Consider the following 19,314-nt stretch of genomic DNA (forward strand, 5'->3'; position numbering starts at 1 on the left):
ACCCTTAATTAGCCATTAGTGACTACATTATGATTTTGGAGCTTTTCTTTCAGCCAATACTCCATACCTTTCAAGACCTGAGCTGCTATCCAGTGCTTAAACAAGATTTGTATCATCATTCTAAGCTTGTCTTGTTAACCACTGGTCTCATTTACAACACAGACGTTTAACCTGTCCTAGATTCTGCTTTGTTCTTGAAGTCCTTTTCTTTGGGTTTCTTCATCTTTCATCTGCTTTTGGAAGCTATTTGGAGAGCAGGGTTTTGTTGCCTATCGTGCTACCTTTGGCTGCACGAAGTTGGGGAAACTGTGATTCATTTCTTTGCATAAAAGTAACCTACATAATACTGCAACAGTTTTTAGTTATTTGGGGGGTATTTACTGACTTTTTTTCCATTGATAAAAGCTTAATACAGAATCACAGAAAAATAGAATGCTAAGGGGTTGGAATGGACAATAAACCCCCAGCCTTCTACCATGTGCAGGGACACATCATAAAGAAATATATAACAAAATACAAATTTTATTAAAATATTCCCAATATGTGACTTGAGTCAATAAGTTGCATATAGCATGTTAGGACTGTATTTATATCAGTTTTGAAAGAACTACAACAAAAAAAAATTAGCACTACAAAGGTTCTGTTAACCCAAGAAGAAAATAAATTTGGATTTAAGGTAACTCCTGAGTTTTAGTTTAAATGAATCTCTTCAGGATGAAAACAATGATTTCATTAGTAGTAACTGACATTTATGGCAAATATGAGATCCAGAGTAATCCTATCGTTAATCGGCCTTCTCACAAACTATAATAATCTTTCATAGCCTATGTTGTGCCTTTTACACAGAGATGACAACTGAGCCATCTAGATCACAGGTATGCTCTGTCATCCATACCTGTATATCAGGCTGCTTTTGCAATACTGTTGCACGGAATTCAGTGTTGATATGGTCATTTGCTAAAATTAGATAAATAAGTGTACTTTGTGATAAGCCTTCATAAAGGTTTAAGTTCATTTTTTTTTCAATCTATCTCAGATATAAATATATCAATATTTTATAGTTTGAGAAGTGTGTAGTGTTCTATGAATATGCAGTACAGCATGTTTTAGAAAAATGTTAACATTTTAGGTAAGCTTTACAATATAAATTTTAACCTCTGCTAATAAGACCACAGATTTCTGTTATTATATGGAATGGTTTTATTTGCCCTCTTGCGAACAGTTTTTGAGATTTGGGCCTGAAACCAATGTCAGATTTACATACCTCCAAATTATACTTTGCTGAAATTCTCTACCTTCACATCTTAGCAACACCTACATGTCCTAGTGGTCACACCTCAAATAGTTCACTGACAAAAAGGGCTGCAAGTCTTAAGTTTACGTAGTACAAGTATCAGCTTCATCTTTTCCTTTCAGCTCCATCCCAACTTGAAAAGTAAGTGAAATTCAGTAAACATTTTGGCTTAATAGTGAGTGATACTTAGCATTTTGAAATTTATGTTAATAAAATCTGTCCTCTAAATATTCTCTGGAGTGTAAAATTGTATTCATCATGAGATGCTTTACTTGCTTTTGTGAAGCCAGATCAAACTATCACACACTATCCTTCCAAAGGTAAATAGCCACTGAACGGGGATCTTTATGTAAATGCCACTTGTCTGCATACTATTAACATTCAGATACACACTTTCTCATGCTGTTCAGATTCTTAGTAGAAGCAGACCAATCAATTATTTTGATCTTATCAGGGTGTAAAGAATTCTATAGCTGAGATAATAGCTGCTAAATTTATTGTAACATAATTGAGAACTCCATCATTGTGGCATCTTCATTGTGTCTTACTTTGAATACTATTTAAGTAACAAGCCACTTTTATTAATGGTTATTTACAAAGATTGCCCTTTTCTTGCATAAAAGCAGTGAGCTAATGCCAAAATGGAACATCTGATTTCCAATACAGAATATTAGTTTGCGTGCAGTTGTGTTAATTTAGTTTCATTTTTATCATAACGATCTGGTTTTAAATATGTTTTAGTTCATTTAAACAGTTATGACCTTATTTGCAGCCAATTTTGCAGCATTTATTTTTGCAAAGGTTTTACACTGTTTATCTGGTTTTGGAAAAAAAAAAAAAAAAAAGACCCACATTCATGTCTCACAAACTTGCTAAGAGCGTTTTAGGTTTTGGTTCTTCAAATATTTACTGCTTTATTATTGTCTGCTAAGTTGTGCAAGAGGAATATTTTCATTAATTCTGTAGTGTTCTGCAAAACAAAGAGACACTATGGATCCCAGTAGTGACAGTTTAAACAATGAAAGTAGTAAATGTAATTAGGTAATTAAAGTTCAGATTCCAACAGATAAAATGCTCGCCTTTGAAATAAGTTTAAAAATCCCCAAAGCTAATTAATTCAGTAGGTGCCCTCACAGACCCTACTTTGCCTGCTTAGCTCAAGTTCCTAAGGCCTCCATTTTAGTAGTTTGTTCTCACTGGGGTAAGAAATTCAATACTTCTCAAGAGTATTTGTTTCCTCTGAGGGAAGTGAAGGACTGCAAAAGTCACTGAAATGACATCATTAGTTTCTAAGATATGTTGGTAATTTGTTGTTGTAAAATGTCTGCTGGGCTAATATTTTGAAAAAATACAGATTTTTGGACAATATATTACTAGCTTTTGGGAATTTAGGAATATGTTTCATTCAACTAAATTTACTGTAAAGAGGACAAAAGATCTGACAATGATCAATATGAACATGTCCTAAGGATATAATATTAATATCCAACAAGCATTTTGTGTAAGGGCTCTTTTCTCTAGGGAGTTTTGCCTTTTGGAATTTCAAGTGCTCCATTCAAGTTGGTTATTCCCTGGTGCTGACAATTTTTTCCTGTTGTTCCCTGATTGCCTCCACTAATCCTCAAATTGGAACCTCTTCACCAAGAGGATTCCTGAGGTCACTTTCTGTTATTTGAATTCATTCTTAAGAATCACTTTTATTAAGAGGCCAGTGGGAAATAGCTCTTTTCCATAACTATGATGAGTGTAACTGCTTCCTCTTATGTTAAGTTACAATGGCAGAAAGAACTGTGGGGCAGAAAGAACTGTGGGGCCTTATAGAGTTGCTTACTCAGTACTTACTCATGTTAATACTTACTGGCCAGTTGGTAATAAGCCCAGGACAAGTTTGGAGAGTAGATCTAATTTTTGCATAATGTCTGTTGAAGAAAAAAGAAAAAAAAAAAAGTCATATATATGAGGAAGGAGATGTGACAGACATTGGCCACAAATCTGCCAGAAAGGAGATGTCACTTGATACTTCCCTAAGTATGGAGTTTGTTTTTCAGCTGCAATTGTATTGTTTTGACAGTAAAGTATAAATCTGGGTAAATTACCGAGAACAGATGTTCCCTCAAGAATAATTGTCACATTCATGCTTGAAAAAGGTTCCAGAGAATGATAAAATACAGGTATGTTAATCAAAAAAACCTACATCTGCAGAAGCCACAGCAAAAGATGGGATACAACAAAACCTTATCTGTTCACAGAATTGGATATTTTTAGTGAAAAAAAGTAGAACTGATCTGAATGTATATTAATTTAATCAACAACTAATAGTCACAGGTCATGTTCTAACAAGGTGTCAAAGGTGCTAAGTCTTCTGGAACATGGAAGTTCATGCACTTACTTGTGCCCCTGGACTCAGAATGCAGCAGCTGCTATTACTTTGTACTATGTAGTAGCTCCAAAAGAGCAAGTTGATTAGAAGAAACAATTATTTTCTTTCTGAAAATTTTACTTAGAAGTGGAATCTTTGGAGATAGCAGCTGAAAAGCATTTGTGAAACGGAGGTTTACACAAAGCCCAGGAAAAAATAAATAGCAGCTGTATTTGGAAGAGAAAAAAAAATAATCAGAACAAACAGAACTGGTGAAAAAATTAAGGGTCAATAAAATAATGTCTGTAGATGAGTATTCTCATAAGGCTTGTCATTTATGTTATAGCAGTAAAATTTCTAAACAAATGTGAAAACAGTGCTGTAAACTTAAAATGGCATTACCATGAAAAACAATTACAATCTCTGGAGACATCTTTGGGATTAAGAGTTCTAACATTTATCCAGATAGTAGATTTTGATTTGAGTAGGCATTTCCGACTCCAAATACTACCTCACGTCTCTGTAAGGAGGGAGGCATCAGAGTCCTCTAAACTCTCACTCCTGCTATGCGATGCTTTTGTTCTCTCTGGTTTTTTTCTGTATAATCTAAAGTTTCTTTTCTCAAGTTGCAGAGGAAGGGAGGAATAAATATCCTTACCAAAGCATTGAAGGATATGCTTTATTTTTACTTTCCTGAGTCCAAGGTTGTAAAAGAGCCAAGAACCTCTAATTGTTGGAAAGCTAGCTGATGGGAAGGTCATGTCTCTGACTCTTCCTTCAGGCTGAGTCTGCTGCTGCTTCTGTTTCAACACTGTTTGCTATGACGCTTATCTTCACTCAGCAATACCTCAGTGGTTGTACAGAAGTCCAGTCTTGTTACTGCATACCAAAATATTCTTGCTCTGAAGCTTGCTGACAAAAGTTACTTGATTTCTCTGGCAGCTTCTCTCTATTCAAGGCTTCTAAATTCAAATACAAAGTCTTTGAATCATAAACAACTGGAGACCAAGAGACCATTCTGGAAATGGGATTATATATTTATCCTGTCCTTTGTATAGGTGTTTGCCATCAGCTACTAGTGCACAAAGGATGTGGGGGTAGGTGGGCTATCGGTCAGATCCTCCTGGGTATTCTTGTGCATTTATAGCTACCCAACCCAAGACCAAAGGGTCTTTCCTACCCAAAGCCATCCAGAAGTTTTCCTTACCCTAAGCTCAGTCATGTAAACCAGTCAGAACTTTATCACTCCACTGGCGAAAAATTATTCAACTTTAAAATCTACTTGAGTCCCTCATCTCTGTAGCACAACTGTCAGTATGAGTAATCATTGCGTATATTTTCTAATGTATTGTCTTTTTATAAATTTAAATGAAAATACCAATGTACTCAATGAACTCCTTCAGAGGCACACAGTAACCCAGAGACAAGACAAGATGTTCACACACACCCACACAGATGTATTATGTTAAGCTGCATATATTCTTTTAAGAAGCTATGTTCAATTAAAAAAGCTCCTAAAGTTGTTCTTACTGCTCTCTAAATGGAATTGTAATTGATACATCTCAATAATAGATATTTGTATTTTTTTCCTCTGTGAAACAAAACTAATGAAAATGCTAGTTTTTGGCTAGTCTGAAAAGCAGATTGGTTGTATTCTTTTCAGTGTCACGGGAGTTGTGATATATAAGGAAAACAGGAAAATCATTCATTAATAGTAAAACATATTGATGACTTCTTCATATGCAATTGATAATTTTCACTATTAGTGTCCCATCAAATCTTAGCCTTAGGTAAGAGTGCATAAGGCTGGTGTGTTTTAGTTATAAATGGTTAAATGTAACTAAAAGAAGCTTAGCGTTGTTCTCAATTTAGCTGCTTTTTTTCCCCACTTAAAAGGGCACCAGCGTCCCTAGTTAATAGGAAAAAGGCTATAAAAGGATTCAGTCTTTAAACCAGCTATTAAAAATATGATTTGGTAATGCAATATATAATGCATTACTAGAATATCCTGTATTGTTGAGTTGGTGAGAGAGTAGGTGTGTAGGCAAAATTGAGTGGACTTAGTGAAAAGGTAACCTCTTTGCAATCAGTTGGTGTTCATTTGCCTACTGTCCTCTCTGGGCATCTCTGAGATGTGTCTGTCGCAGTCACCTCTACACGCCACACAGCTCCCCAGAGCTGTTTATATGTATTGATAGGATTGTGCTGAGCCTTCTCTTTTAGGCTGAACAGTCCTAGCTATCTCAGCATGTTCTCATATGAGAGATGCTCTAATCCCATTGGCATCTTTGTGGCCCTTGACTTTGTCTGGGTATGTTTGTGTCTCCCCTGTCCTGGGTTGCCTAGAGCACTGCAGATGTGTCTCACCAGTGCTGAGTAGAGGGGAGGGATGCCCTCTCGTGATCTGCTGGCAATGCTTATCGTTGGTCATCTTTGCCACAGAGGCACAATACTGACTCATGATCAATATATTGTCCACTAGAATCCCAAGTTTTTTTTTTTTTAAAGATGTCTTCAGCCAGTTAGCCCCTCACCTGTGCTCCCGTATGAGGTTTCACCTCACTACATACAGGTCTTTTGTTGGATTTCATGAGGATGCCTGTATGCAAATTTTCCCAAGTTTTCAAGGTTCTTCTGAATGGCAGCACAACCATCAGCCATTACTTCGAATTTTGCACCATATGCAAACTTTTCAGGTCATGAAGGAAGATGTAATAAATATTATCCCCAGTGTCAAGTCCTGGGGCGCACTACTTCAAAAGCTTGGCATTCTCTTCATTCTTTTTTAAATCCAGTTTGCTGGATCTCTCTCAGAAACACTTGCTCTGACAGTCTTTTTACTGGATCTGGCACCAATTTAAGTAAAGCTGAATAATCTGTGTGGAAAACTGTGAGTTTACAGTGGTTATTTTCTGTTGTCATAGAAAGAAGGGGCTTACAGGCTCATGATGAACATCAGAAATGTTTTATTAACATTTTTATTAAAAAGGTCAGTATTAAGATGATTTCACTCTCAGTCCTATTACTTAAATGAGAAATTGTGGTCCAGCTGAGATGCAGGATTTGGTACCTTACACCACTGAAGTATTTTTGTATCTCTGTGGTACAGAACCACCTCTTAACACAGCTTACCTTTTGGTTTTGTGGTATGAACTCTGTTAAACAAATTAAATTGGTGTAGGTACCAACCTTAATTTCAACAGCTGATTTGAAAGGGACAGCTGTCTTTCAGAGTTCTTGAAGGACAGAGTTTCAGTTTGAATTTGACTTAAGGTTTTAAGGTTTGTGGAGCTTGGAGCCCTCTTTGTTCATATGCTTGGAGTCAAAATGTATCTTTTTCTAAACCATAGAAGCAATTTAGGGACAATTCAACAGTTGACCACTTTATCAAGAGCAAACAAGTTGGCATGAAACCTACTCTTCTCAGCTAGATTTTTGGAACATTTGGGTTCATCAGTAATTAGGAGAAATCATTATTTTTTAGTGTATACTTGCAAGGGCTCTGAAGCACTATCAAAGGCTTTCTACTTTGTGTTGAGCGTCAAGTAAGAAATGTAACTCTTCTGATACTGGACTAGGGTGTTGATGTGAAACGTGAGGTATGGGCATGTGTTTTACTTTTGGAAAAGGCTGTTTTGTGTCTTTCACCTGAAGTCACTGCGAATAGTGCTATTTTTGGCTGAAGTTGGATTTAATACTTTTAAATCTAAAAGGAGCTGTCCTTTTAGCCAGTCCATCCAAGCCACACTTCGCAGCTATTTCTGCTTTGTAACTGTACATTGGAAATTTTCTTTTCCTTACTCTAATGTAACAGGTTTTTCCAAACTTCTGTCAACGTCAAAAGAACCCCTGTGTTCTAAGTCATGGCTCTAGTTCATGCACTGTTATTGAAAGTCAAACTGATAGTCATGTATTCCTTAACTCATCTGTCAATGAAGGATTATCTGGTTGGTGCTATGGCTTTCACCAGAAAAAGTTCAAAGCCTTAGAATGAGTTCAAGTTGCAGTCTCTATGACCTTTGCATTTTCTGGACAAAGTTGCTCTTATCATCCACCCACAATTTCTTTGTAAAATTGTATCTGAATTTTATTGGAATGAAGAATCTTGAGTTTAGGTGGTTATTGTTATGGTGGTTAAACAGGTTATGTTGAAACATTACGGTTGATCTGTATTTTTATGTTGACAATGTAAAAGCCTTCAAAAAGTTTTCTACCCTGCTCATATATATGGCTGCAGGATCTAGGAGTTGATCATGTCAGCACTATGAATACTTCACAGAGTCTGGCTGTCTTACACTTTGAGACTGAAAAGATGGAATGACATCCAAAACATTGGAGCTCACTACTGCATAGATGGCTTAAATTATCTTCCTTTCTGTGATCTCCTGTTCTGGTTCCTGGAGTCTATGTCATTCAACACTACATCATAGCCATAGCTTTCCTCTTGTGATGTTGTTCAGATAATGGTACTTCAAATTTTACTCAGATGGAGACCTTTAGTCAGCAGTGCAGTGCTTTGTAGACTATATTAGTCAAAATCAATCCTTATACAAACAAGTATAAAGGACTTTTCATGATGTCTTTAAAGTAAAGATATTACATTAATAAAGATAAAATATGTGTCTTTCTTTTTTTTCTTCCCTTGTGCAAGTAGTCTGGAAACATCTCAGCTGTCACTGTCCCAAGTCTGGTAATTATTTGCCTCTGAAAGTTTTGTACATAAATGCACAAGACATGACGGACCTAAACTTGGAAGAAGGCTGTGAAGGGCTTACATTTTAGTTGTTCAAAAACTGGGTACAGTATAGCCAACCTGAATTATGTCCTGAGCTGAAGAGCTAAAAAAAGCAGTTTGTGTTCTAGCAAAAAAGAATAAAAAAATTAATTCTGGTACTTGCTGAATTGAGAGATCAGGACTTAATACTTAAGAAAGAAAAACAAATCCGATAGTCTCAGCACTCCAAGTTTGTTGTTAAATTATATAAAGACTCGAGTGCTGCCATGGAGCTACATCAAAGATGATTCGAAGATAATTAAAGTCTTTGCTATTCCAGATAACTTCAGGAGTAGCCGTTGAGGTTTTGCACTCTTTTTCTTCTTACAGCTAGAAATCTGTAAGGTCTCTTTTTAATGTATGCATTTGTCAAGTTGTATGATTTTAGGGTTTTAGTTTCACTTGACGCTTAGTGTTTGGCTTTAGGAGCTGATCCTTTTCATTGCTTACACTGTAACAGAAAACTGTGTAATTGCAATGCCATAAATAGAGGCAGGTGGAAGATGATAGTCAAAGTTCATGTAGCTAAATCTCTTAAGTGTACAGATTGAGTGAGCAACATCAACAGAAACTGTGCTAAAGAATCCTTGGTTTGGTTTTTCTGAAACTTCTTAGTATTGTATTTTGTGAGAGGACTAGCTGAATAAAGCTTTGTTGTAGCTGAATAAAGCTTTGGCTCTGTGAAAGAGGAAACAGACATATTATGTTTTCTCCTGGTAAAGTGAACTTTTGGAATCCTTTTGTTCTGTGATGTTTTAGTTTATATTGGACAGGTTCAGGAGAACTGTAAAAATGAAACATTTTTAATCCAAAATAGTCTTGTTACAACACTCTTTTGATACTTGTGATTCAATCATGTCAGTGGACTTCTGCTCCTGGGATTATGGTATATATAATTTGTTCTTTAATGAGTACATAAAATGCAGGTGTCGCTACTAACTGCAGTATCTGTTGCTATCATTATAAGACATTATAAGGTGTACATGTAAAGCTAATGATACTCAGTGCACTAGTAGAGAAGGGTCTTTAATATTCTTAACATTTTTAAAGATGTAATTATGAAATTAGGTAGTTTATATCTGACTTGGCACTGAAATGTCAAGGGCAAGACTCACCGGCTACTTTGGGAAGTTTACTTCTCCTTTACATGATATTTAAAAGACAGTTGTATGAGTTTTAATTAGGTATGATATTAAAAAGCATTTAAATCTCCTATTCTGTAATTGAAGGAAAAGAGATCATTTAAATCATAAAAAGGGTATCTTTCTCAAAGGAATTACTGTGGGCTATGTAGCTATCTGCAAGCCAACTAGAATTCCTAGTTCTATGATATCAAGATATTGATACACTTGACTAATTAGGAAGCCAGTTGGGATTGGTGCCAGTCATCTGCAGCAGCTTGTGAAATCTGATTTAAAGGTCCCATAGGAAGTGTTAATATTGAACAGTGTTTGTGGCTCTTATACTGTCACGGTAGCAATGTCGTATACAGCTCTCCCAAGGCAATTTAAAAGATTTCTCAAATACTGCATGGAAGGCTTTCATTTCTTAATCTTCCCATCCTACACACTTGGACAATATTATTAGGAGTGTGGGTACTGATAGCTACCTGCATAACTTGATAGAAGGTGTCACCGTCAGCTGCTGATTGAGGTATCAGGAACCAGAATTTGGAGCCTACTGAAGTTGTAGGAATTTGAAAACCAGGCTTTCTACATGTTTTGGGTACAAAGATTCTTAAGTGTGAATGCTTTTATTTGTAGTGGTTAGCTTGTTTCAATACATCCACATATACAGGATAGCTACTAGAGGAGTTTTTAAATTTTAGTTTCAATCTACTCCAATTTATTCTTCTAATACTGTTTTGCATGTCAATGGAAGCACTAATCTATAATCCACTTTGTGACTACAATGTATTTCAGATAAGTATGAAAAAGAGATAGTGCACATAAATATGTTACAGCTATGCTACAATAAGTTGTGGTTTTGCAATGTTTCTGTTTCATTCTTTTAAATATTTTTAATTTATTTGATGAGCCTTTTTATAGTAACTAGGATTTTTTTATACTGAAAATTGTTAAGTTTTTTAAATTACTATGAAACCATAGTAATCTTGAACAGGCTTAAGAGGAAATGGATGACATGCAGAAATAGGATTGAAAATTTTCTTCTGTTACTCCTACTTCCTAAAACAAAACTTATGAACTCTGTTCCATAAGCATTCATGATATCATTTTGGTGACTGTGATACTATTCAATCTTCTTTGAATTGCTATTACCCAAAATACTTATAAGCATTCCTCCAGCATTCATATACCTTAATATAACTAATGGCTTGGCTCAAAATTTCTTCAGGCATCATGTTGTTTTGAAACTATTTCACTGAGTATATTCCTTCCAGACATTACTATTTTAGGGAATTGCATGACATCAGATGGAGACAGCTGAAAAACAAACAAACCCCACCCCCCCCACCCCAACAACAAAAAAACACCGCAAAAAGAAACCAAAACAAAATAAAAACACAAAAACCCAAACCAAGACAAAAAACCCACCCCCAAACAAACAAAAAACAAACAAGAAACAAACAGACAAAAAAAACCAAAACACCAAAAACCAAACCTGAACAAATAGGAAGCTGAATACATAGACTGAGTGATTCTTTTAATAAGGTATGTTCCAAGCCAAATTAAGACCAATAAGGTATGTTCCAAGCCAATTAATAGCTGTGATAGTCCATTAGTCGTAAGAGAGCAAACTTCAGTGTAAATAAAGCATGTTATAGCAAACAAAAAGCAAAAAGAAAAAAAACAGTCTGTATTTCAGTCTTCATGTTTATTCTCTAGATCTGCTTTATATATAAACATTAGGTAAAATTATGAGTTATTTGCTAATTTTCATTTATTTGGTTTTGTGTATAGCACTTTTGTCTAAGGTTGAAAACTAGTCTGGTAGTACAGAGTATAGAGAAAAGAGAAGAACTAAGGGTTACTGTTTCTTGGATAAAAAGCTGGCTGGATGGCTGAGCCCAAAGAGTGGTGGTGAGTAGAGTTACATCCAGCTGATGGCTGGCCACGAGTAGCCTTCCACAGGGCTCAGTGTTGGGCCCTGTCCTGTTGAGTATTTCTGTCAATAATCTGGGTGAGGGAACTGAGTGCCCCCTCAGTCAGTTTGCAGAGGACACCAAGTTGGGTGACAAGTGTTGAACTGCTGGAGGGCAGGAAGGATCTGCAGAGAATCTGGACAGGCTGGATGAGTGGGCTGTGGCCAGCTGTATGAGGTTCAGCAAGGTGAAGTGATGGATCCTGGATGTGGGTCACAACAACCCCCTGCAGCACTACAGGCTGGGGGCAGAGTGGCTGGAAAGCTGCCCAGTGGGAAAGGACCTGGGGGTGCTGGTGACAGCAACTGGACCTGAGCCAACGTGTGCCCAGGTGGCCAATGGCATCCTGGCCTGTATCACCAATAGATAAGCTAGCAGGACCAGGGCAGGGATTGTCTGCTGTACTCAGCATCTTGTTATATGCACCAGGTAGTTTAGAGCCTGATCTGCATATTCACTGTTAGCAATAACTGCTGGCTCTATCCAAGATGTGTGTTGACCTAGGGAGTTTTGCCCAGTGGGGTATAATGAGGCTTCTATCTTGGAATTGTTTATTCCTCTGTGGAGATTTTTTGTTGTAGAGTTAATCCCTGTAGTTCTGTCCTTTGTCCTCCCATGCACATACGTAGAATGGGTTAAGAAGGTCCAAAAATCTAATACTTCCTAGTGTGTTTATTTAATGAAGTAAAAGGACGGTGTTTAATACTTGCATTTGGTTACCATCTCAGAGTAACATTCATAATTCTTTGGGGGTTATTATACACATGTGTATATTGTTAGGCATTATACATGTGTAATTTGATTAGTAGAATTTTCCTGACCTATGTCAATTATTTAATATTGGCTAGAGGTTATTAAACTTGAACAGAAATTGGCTTTTGATTAAAGCTACCTATGGATATCACTGAATCCTATCCAGCCCAATATTGTTCACTCAGTTCCCTGCTGAGAAACAATTTCAACTTTTTACAATAACTGAAGTGATCTTTTGTATAATGTAGCAAATCATATAAGGGACAACTCTTGAAAGCTGACATGAGACTGATTATTTGCAGTTGTAGAAGGGTACTGAAATGAAAATATGAGTGAAATGACATTTCACTTAAAACTGTGCTTGACTCTCAGTATAGAGAAAGAGGAATGTGAAATGAATGGAATAAAATTTGGCCTTGTTCAGTCTATAGAAGACCAAATCTGTTGTGGTTAATTGTGAGAGAGCAATTTGTAAATATTAAAGCACCAGTCAAAGTTTGAAATAAATAGTTTTAATAATACTATTGATATATATTATTACTGGGTTTTATTGGTATTATTCTTTATGCTTTGATATTGCTGTGGTAACCTAGAGGGTTGCTTTTTTCTCCTTTACAGAAGGTGAGGAGACTGGAGTGATGGATAGCCTGTTGGAGGCCTTGCAGTCAGGTGCGGCTTTTCGAGACCGAAGGAAAAGGACACCAAGGTCTAAAGGTGAATATCCTATTTTAGATTTTGTTTTCCAGAGGAAGTTAAAAGCATTATGGGTCCAGCACTCTAGAATTTAAATACTCTCTGGTTTAATTCATTCTTGCAATGGCAGCTTTCAGGGATGTTCAGACTGTTGCTGATGTCAGTAAGACTGGAAATCAATGTACTGAACTTATTATAGGCCTGATCATTCTGACAAGACTTTTCTATACAGCCACAAGTACTTTAACTTTTTAGGGTTCATAGTTGTACGGGGGAAGTAAAAGTTAATCTTGCTCCATAAATGAGTCTGACTCAATTTCTCTAGTATATAACTTTCATTTATTCCAAGGAATACTAACTTCTAAATGGTTCTGCTTTATAATGTTATAGTACTCTGGTAGCTTTCAAATAGGTGTTTTATTTCCATTGTTTCTTTGCTTTTGCAGACATACCACAAAATCTAAGTCCAGCCACACAGCTGCCTGTGCTGAAAGCTTGTAACCATGGTAATGAACCATATTCATGAATTGCATGCACTTCTTTGCTTAGCTTATGTAGTTGATCTGTGCTTTCAAGACTGCTGTGATTATTTTTTTTCAGTTTTGTCCATTAGTGGAGTACTTAACCATATTGGAACTTGCTTTTTAAGAATCATCTGAATATTACATCCTGAAACTATACTTACTGATTACCCTGCATAGCTCTTTCATCTTTTGTGAGATTTTTATTTATTTAAATTTTGATCATGTTTTTAAATTGTAGCGCTTCTATAGTTCTTGAGAATTATTATGCAAGTTTTTTAGGGATTATGGAACTGTAATAGAAAGCAGAGATTGCGTAATATTTTGAGTGTTACTAAATGCTTATCATAACAAATCAGAGAACTTTTGGCATTCATTCTGAGTTTCTTTGTCTTGGTTTTCTTGATCCTATAGCTGGAATCGTTTGAGCTGTTGTTTACCAGTATAATTCAAAAGGGGTGTTGTATCAACAAAGTTATAGTAAATGTTTATTCATAAACTGCTGAACTATCTCACTGTAATCAGTAGGATTTGTTCATACAAGAAAAATTACAATGCAGATGTGGATGCCTGTTAGCTTTGTTAGAGAGACAATCTACAGAATATTACTATATTAGCTGTGTTTTAATCAAGCTTGAGGAGTCCAGAGTGACTCAGTTGCTCATGACTAGTGGTCTCAGGAAAAGGTTTGTATCTGTTAAAGAGAAATTTTAATTTGGGGGGGGAAAAAATCTTATTTCTTAGTTTTCAAAGCAGAATGCACTATTTTTTGATATTTAAATGCACTACTGGTTTTAAAAAGCAGATGTCATAAAATTGATTATAATAATTATACCCCATGTTTAAGTGTTTATCTGTCTAAGTGACTGTAACAAAAAAAAAAAAGCAAACCAAAAAAAACCCCAAACCATTGAATTTGGTGTTATAAATACAAAATTGCAGCAAATAGAGCCAGAAGGACAGGTTAAAGATAATTACAGAAATAGGATCAAAGAGAAATTAAGTATGTTTGACAGGTACTTGTCTAGCATATAACATATTGATATTTGAGTAATGACTATAGAGCACATCTCAATTTATTCTGTAAATGTTTCTGCTTGTAAGAGCAATCATGCTGCATACTGCTTCTTATCAGCACATTCCATCTAGGTAGCTGTGTGGGGTCAGACTGTAGTTTCCAGTTTTCAAACTAACTGCTTTTGGTCGAATATAATGGCCATGTTTCAGATTAAAAAACAAAACAACAAAAACAAACACTCGCACTCACCAAAATTTTAATGCTCAAAAATCTTAGTCCAAACCGTGGACTGATTTGTACATCAGATGGATATAATTTGGTGCTAAAGTCTGAACTTCAGATATTTTATTTGGTCAGAAGAGTAAAAATAAACTGTTGGATTTTTTTGTTGTTTTTACCAAAGTCAGTTTTTCCACAGAGCATTTTGAGACAGTCAAATTCTAAGACATTTTAAAATTAATTCAGCATTTCTTTCTCCTGTCTTGTTAGCTCAGGAGCAGGCTAGTACACCTCTGAGCTTGCTTTTAAGGAATTTATTAGTGTGTTTTTGATTTGTTGACACTTGTCAAAATATCTATATGTTACGTCTTCCTACCTTGAGCCAAACAGAGCACTAAACCTGGTGTGGATTTTTGTGAGTTCACTTATGCAAGCCTTTTTTTCCTTTTTGATAGAAATATATGGTCATTTAGCTTACATACTCTCTAGAATGAATGCAAGACCCTCAGTGTCAAAGTCAATTTTGGATAATAATAATAATAATAATAATAACCGTACTGCAGTTAATGTGGTCAGTGCAGACTGGAATTACAATGATAAATTTTCTTTAATTTTCTGTTTCTGAGTTCAACAATGCGTAATGTTGGTGCTATGCTCGGTATAATTTTTTCTTGCACTTTTATATCTGATATATAGATAGATAATAGCTATTCTTTCTACCTGTATGTGTATAATAATTGATGAATGCTTTATATAATGGTCTACTACGTATACAACATACAAGCAAGAAGTCTGTGACTTCAGCCCACTTCAGAAAGATGTGGATATGTCATTAGACAGAAGTATTGGTCTTTTCTGATTTACTGTTTTTTTCCCAACCTAAAACTTCAAATGCATGCCTAATTTTATGTCATGGGAAAAAATGCCACTATCTTACTGCAGGACTAAAATATGTGGAGATTGCTGAAAGTCCTTAAGTAGCCATTCAAACACTTTCCTTGTTGGCTTCTGTACTGGTTTTGGCTGTTTGGATCAATTGGTAACTGGTTTGATTACTTATTATTCTGCTGAGACTAACAGATAAACTCTGTTAATGCACACTGCAGATTCATACCTTGAATTCATCATGCAGTCAAAAAGAATTACAAGCCATGACTTGAAATGTCTGTCCTGAATCCTTTAGAGTGTAGTTAATCTTTGTTGGGCAGATGCTATCAAGATCTAACTAATCTCTTCTGTTTCAAAACACAACCAACCAAATTAATAAGATCTAGTTTAGTCTTTATGATTAAAGATATTTCTCTTAAAAAAGTGGAAGCCAAATCAGACCCAAGCATAACTAGTGTTATAAACCCAGCCAGCAACTAAGTACCTTGCAGCCACACGCTCTGTCTTCCATGGTGGGATGGGGGAGGAGAATCAGAAGAATGTAAAACTCATTGGTTGAGAAAAGAGCAGTTTAATTATTGAAATAAGTAAAATATAGTAAAAATCATAGTAATAGTAGTAGTAGTGAAAAGGAGAGGGAGGAAGAGGAATGTACCGCAAGAGGAACAAGTGATGTACTGTACGATTGCTCACCTCTATGGACCCGTGCTGAACCAGTCCCTTCTCAGCAATCAATGGGTCCCAGCCAACTCCTCCAGTTTACATGCTGAGCCTGATGCCATATGGTGTGGAATATCCCTTTGACCAGTTCAGGTCAACTGTCCTGGCTGTGCTTCCTTCTGGCTTCCTGTGCCCCTGCTCAATGGCAGAGCATGGGAACCTGCAACAACTGGATAACATCCTTCTTATACTCAATCCAAAACACAGCATTATACCAGCTACTAGGAAGCAAATTAGCTCTGTCCCACATGAACACAGGACAGAAATCTAGAGAGCAGTGGCTCCATGACTCACAGGGCGTGACAAGGGAGAGAAATACAGCCTGAATGCACATTTTCTCCATAGTGCTCATATAAAGAGAAGCAGGAAGTGTCGCTGTTGAGCAGCTAGCAGAGTAATGAAGGCACCAGTTCTCAGTGGCAAGAAGGAATGACCTTTATTGTTTTGATTTTATCACATATATAGAGTTCTCAAAAGTCACCCAGATTGGTCAGTCAGAAGCCTTCCCGAACCAGGCCTGATTGGCCAGGCTTGCACCGTCCAAGTTCTGGGACACTGTTTTAATAACATCCAAACTTTATCTTTATTTACAAAACACAAGAAAATTCTCATGGGAAAAACCTGTGCTAGCCACAAGGAAGGAAAATTTTCTAACCATTGCCAGTGTCACCCTCAGTACAATGTTGCACAAGGTACCAAACTAGCATTTGCTTTTCAGGCTTATCTAAACCCTTTAAAACAATGTAATACAGAGGAGCAAGCCAATGTTGCTTAGCTCTAGAACTAAGAACTGAAATTGTTTCCTTTAACTAAATAGCTTAAGGGGAGAAAAAAAAGAGGAATAATGAATTAGTGAAATGCTAGCTATTGCATAGGCCATTCTTATCTTCATGATCTGTTGAGCTCCCCTGAAATCTCTGGTAGTGTTCAGCTGATAGTTCTGATTAAAAAGGAGTACTGGTTCTCATGCTGCATCCCACGGTAGTTGAATTTGTGTTATTTTATTTTCAATCCTACTGGATTCTTCTGTGATTGAACAGATTGCCTCTTTCTGAAATGATATGTAGGTTTTGTCAAGTTTAAATCTGCTCTATTTTTGTCATCAGAATTACCAGTTGTATTTTTGATGCTTCTGACAAGGCCCATCAAGTCACAATATTTCTTGTGGGGGAAAAAGTCCTGCTGTATAACTAACAGAAATAATATGCATTTGGAATTGCTAAATCTTGGAAATGTTTTAATGCCTTTAGAATGCAAATAATATGCACTAGATTTTAGTTGACATAGATGAGATGGCAATATTTTGTTCCCATTCATAGTGTTTTGTATTTTTAAATTACCTACTGAATTACATCTATGTGCAATACTACCTGTTAATGTTAGAGTTTGCTTTAACTGCAAAGGGCCATAAACTGCAGTAAATACTATGCGGGATATGCTTTTTGTTTGAATTCCAATTCAGAGCACGGTATCACACAAGCAGAATATTGGTATAGTGTTAGTGGTGTACTCAGGATTCAATAGCATCTAAACAGATCATCTCTTTTATTTAGGGAGAGAAGAAAGCACTTAATTTTCAGTCATCAGGATTTTGCACATTAAAAGATCATTTCAAGTAGCTAGTAGCTGTGGCTGATCCACATTTATCAATTATTTACAGTAAGAGTCAGGGCATATTTGCAGCTTGTATGTTTATTTCAAGCTACTGAAGTTCAAATATGTGGAGCAGCATATCCAAGGCAGGGCAGAGCCCACTGCAGCACAGAAAGCTGCATTATTCACTGAGTTTTTGGTCTGGTTTTGCAGTCTGCATCAAGTTCTCTGCTGCTATGGCTACGCATTTATTTGCAGTAGCATTAGCCAAGCTAATGCTACCTGAGTTGCATGATTACAAATTTGAGACGCAGCTTTGATTGCTTATATACACATACCTCAAATGCAACAGAAAGTGTTTATCTTTGCAAGCAGATCATATTCAAAATGCTTTGAGTAGAGAAAAGCTATAATGAAAGGCAAGCAAAAAAAAATACAGATTGCTTTTTGAGACTGCAGAGGTTGAAAGACATCTTTCTGTCACAATCAGTAATTGCATTGTGGACTACATTTCTAAAGGTGACAAAAAATTCTTGTTTCTATATTCAGATCAAACTTCCATGGTAAGAGATAGTTGTAATTGTTATAGCTGTTTGTTCAGTAAATCTATACACAACAGAATAATTTTCATGTCAGATGTAGTGTGGAGCATTTAAAGACTTCTGTTAAAAAAACCCTTTATGCAGCAATGTCATTCTGTCCCAATTAAGCATAAGGAAGCCCTTTTTTCATGTTTGTTGGATTCTTTTAATCTCGTATTTGTAATAGAACTGTCATCTGATACTCATATTAGTGTCTCTGCTACTTTATTTTTGACAAGCAGAGCTGACAGTGAGCTCAAGCTCATCTTAGTTCTTGAAACCAACAGTGTGACCATGTAGAGGTCATTTTTATTTCATCTTTGTGTATGACAGCAAGCTACGATTGGCATTTCAACCTAATTTTTCCATAAGTCTGTGTATGTTGCTATCTTTTCCTCCACTGTATATAGTTACCATTAGGAAGTACCTAACAGTGAAGAAGCTACCCATGAAGATAACTTTTCTGCCCCAAACATGTTAGTAGTAAAGGTGCTCTCTTGAGCATTAGCAGTTCTTCTCGGTAAATAATACTTTGAAGGCACTGTGTGTGTTTAGCCGTGTGATCACAAAACATCAGTACCTCTGATGGAGAAAATTTTTGTAAAGCTTTGTGAAGTTTTACTCAACAGGCAAGTTTTCAGCAGAAAACGTGGAATAACTGTAGGCACTGTTATGAAATGAAAACATTTAATAGGATTTCTATTAAAAAATGGTTCTCAGTTGTTGCCATTTTAAGACCAAACCTTCACTTCAATATTGACTTCATAGGTCAAGTAAAATTGCTGCTTATTCTAACAG

The 19,314-nt window shown here is 36.2% G+C and overlaps 1 protein-coding gene across 5 annotated transcripts in view; it reads left to right on the forward strand.

Moving 5' to 3' along the window:
- The window catches only part of DIAPH3 (diaphanous related formin 3), a 203,797-nt gene that overhangs the window by 134,643 nt on the left and 49,840 nt on the right, over positions 1-19,314 (forward strand). For all 5 annotated transcript variants that reach the window (XM_085058778.1, XM_085058806.1, XM_085058787.1 and 2 more), the window contains 2 exons: positions 12,902-12,997; positions 13,423-13,482. In XM_085058778.1, the coding sequence (XP_084914904.1) occupies positions 12,902-12,997; positions 13,423-13,482 (156 nt within the window). The remainder of the gene's footprint in view (positions 1-12,901; positions 12,998-13,422; positions 13,483-19,314) is intronic.

The sequence above is a fragment of the Lichenostomus cassidix genome, chromosome 1, assembly GCF_008360975.1.
Source record: "Lichenostomus cassidix isolate B80296 chromosome 1, HeHo_3.0, whole genome shotgun sequence".
Classification (NCBI taxonomy): Eukaryota; Metazoa; Chordata; class Aves; order Passeriformes; family Meliphagidae; genus Lichenostomus; species Lichenostomus cassidix.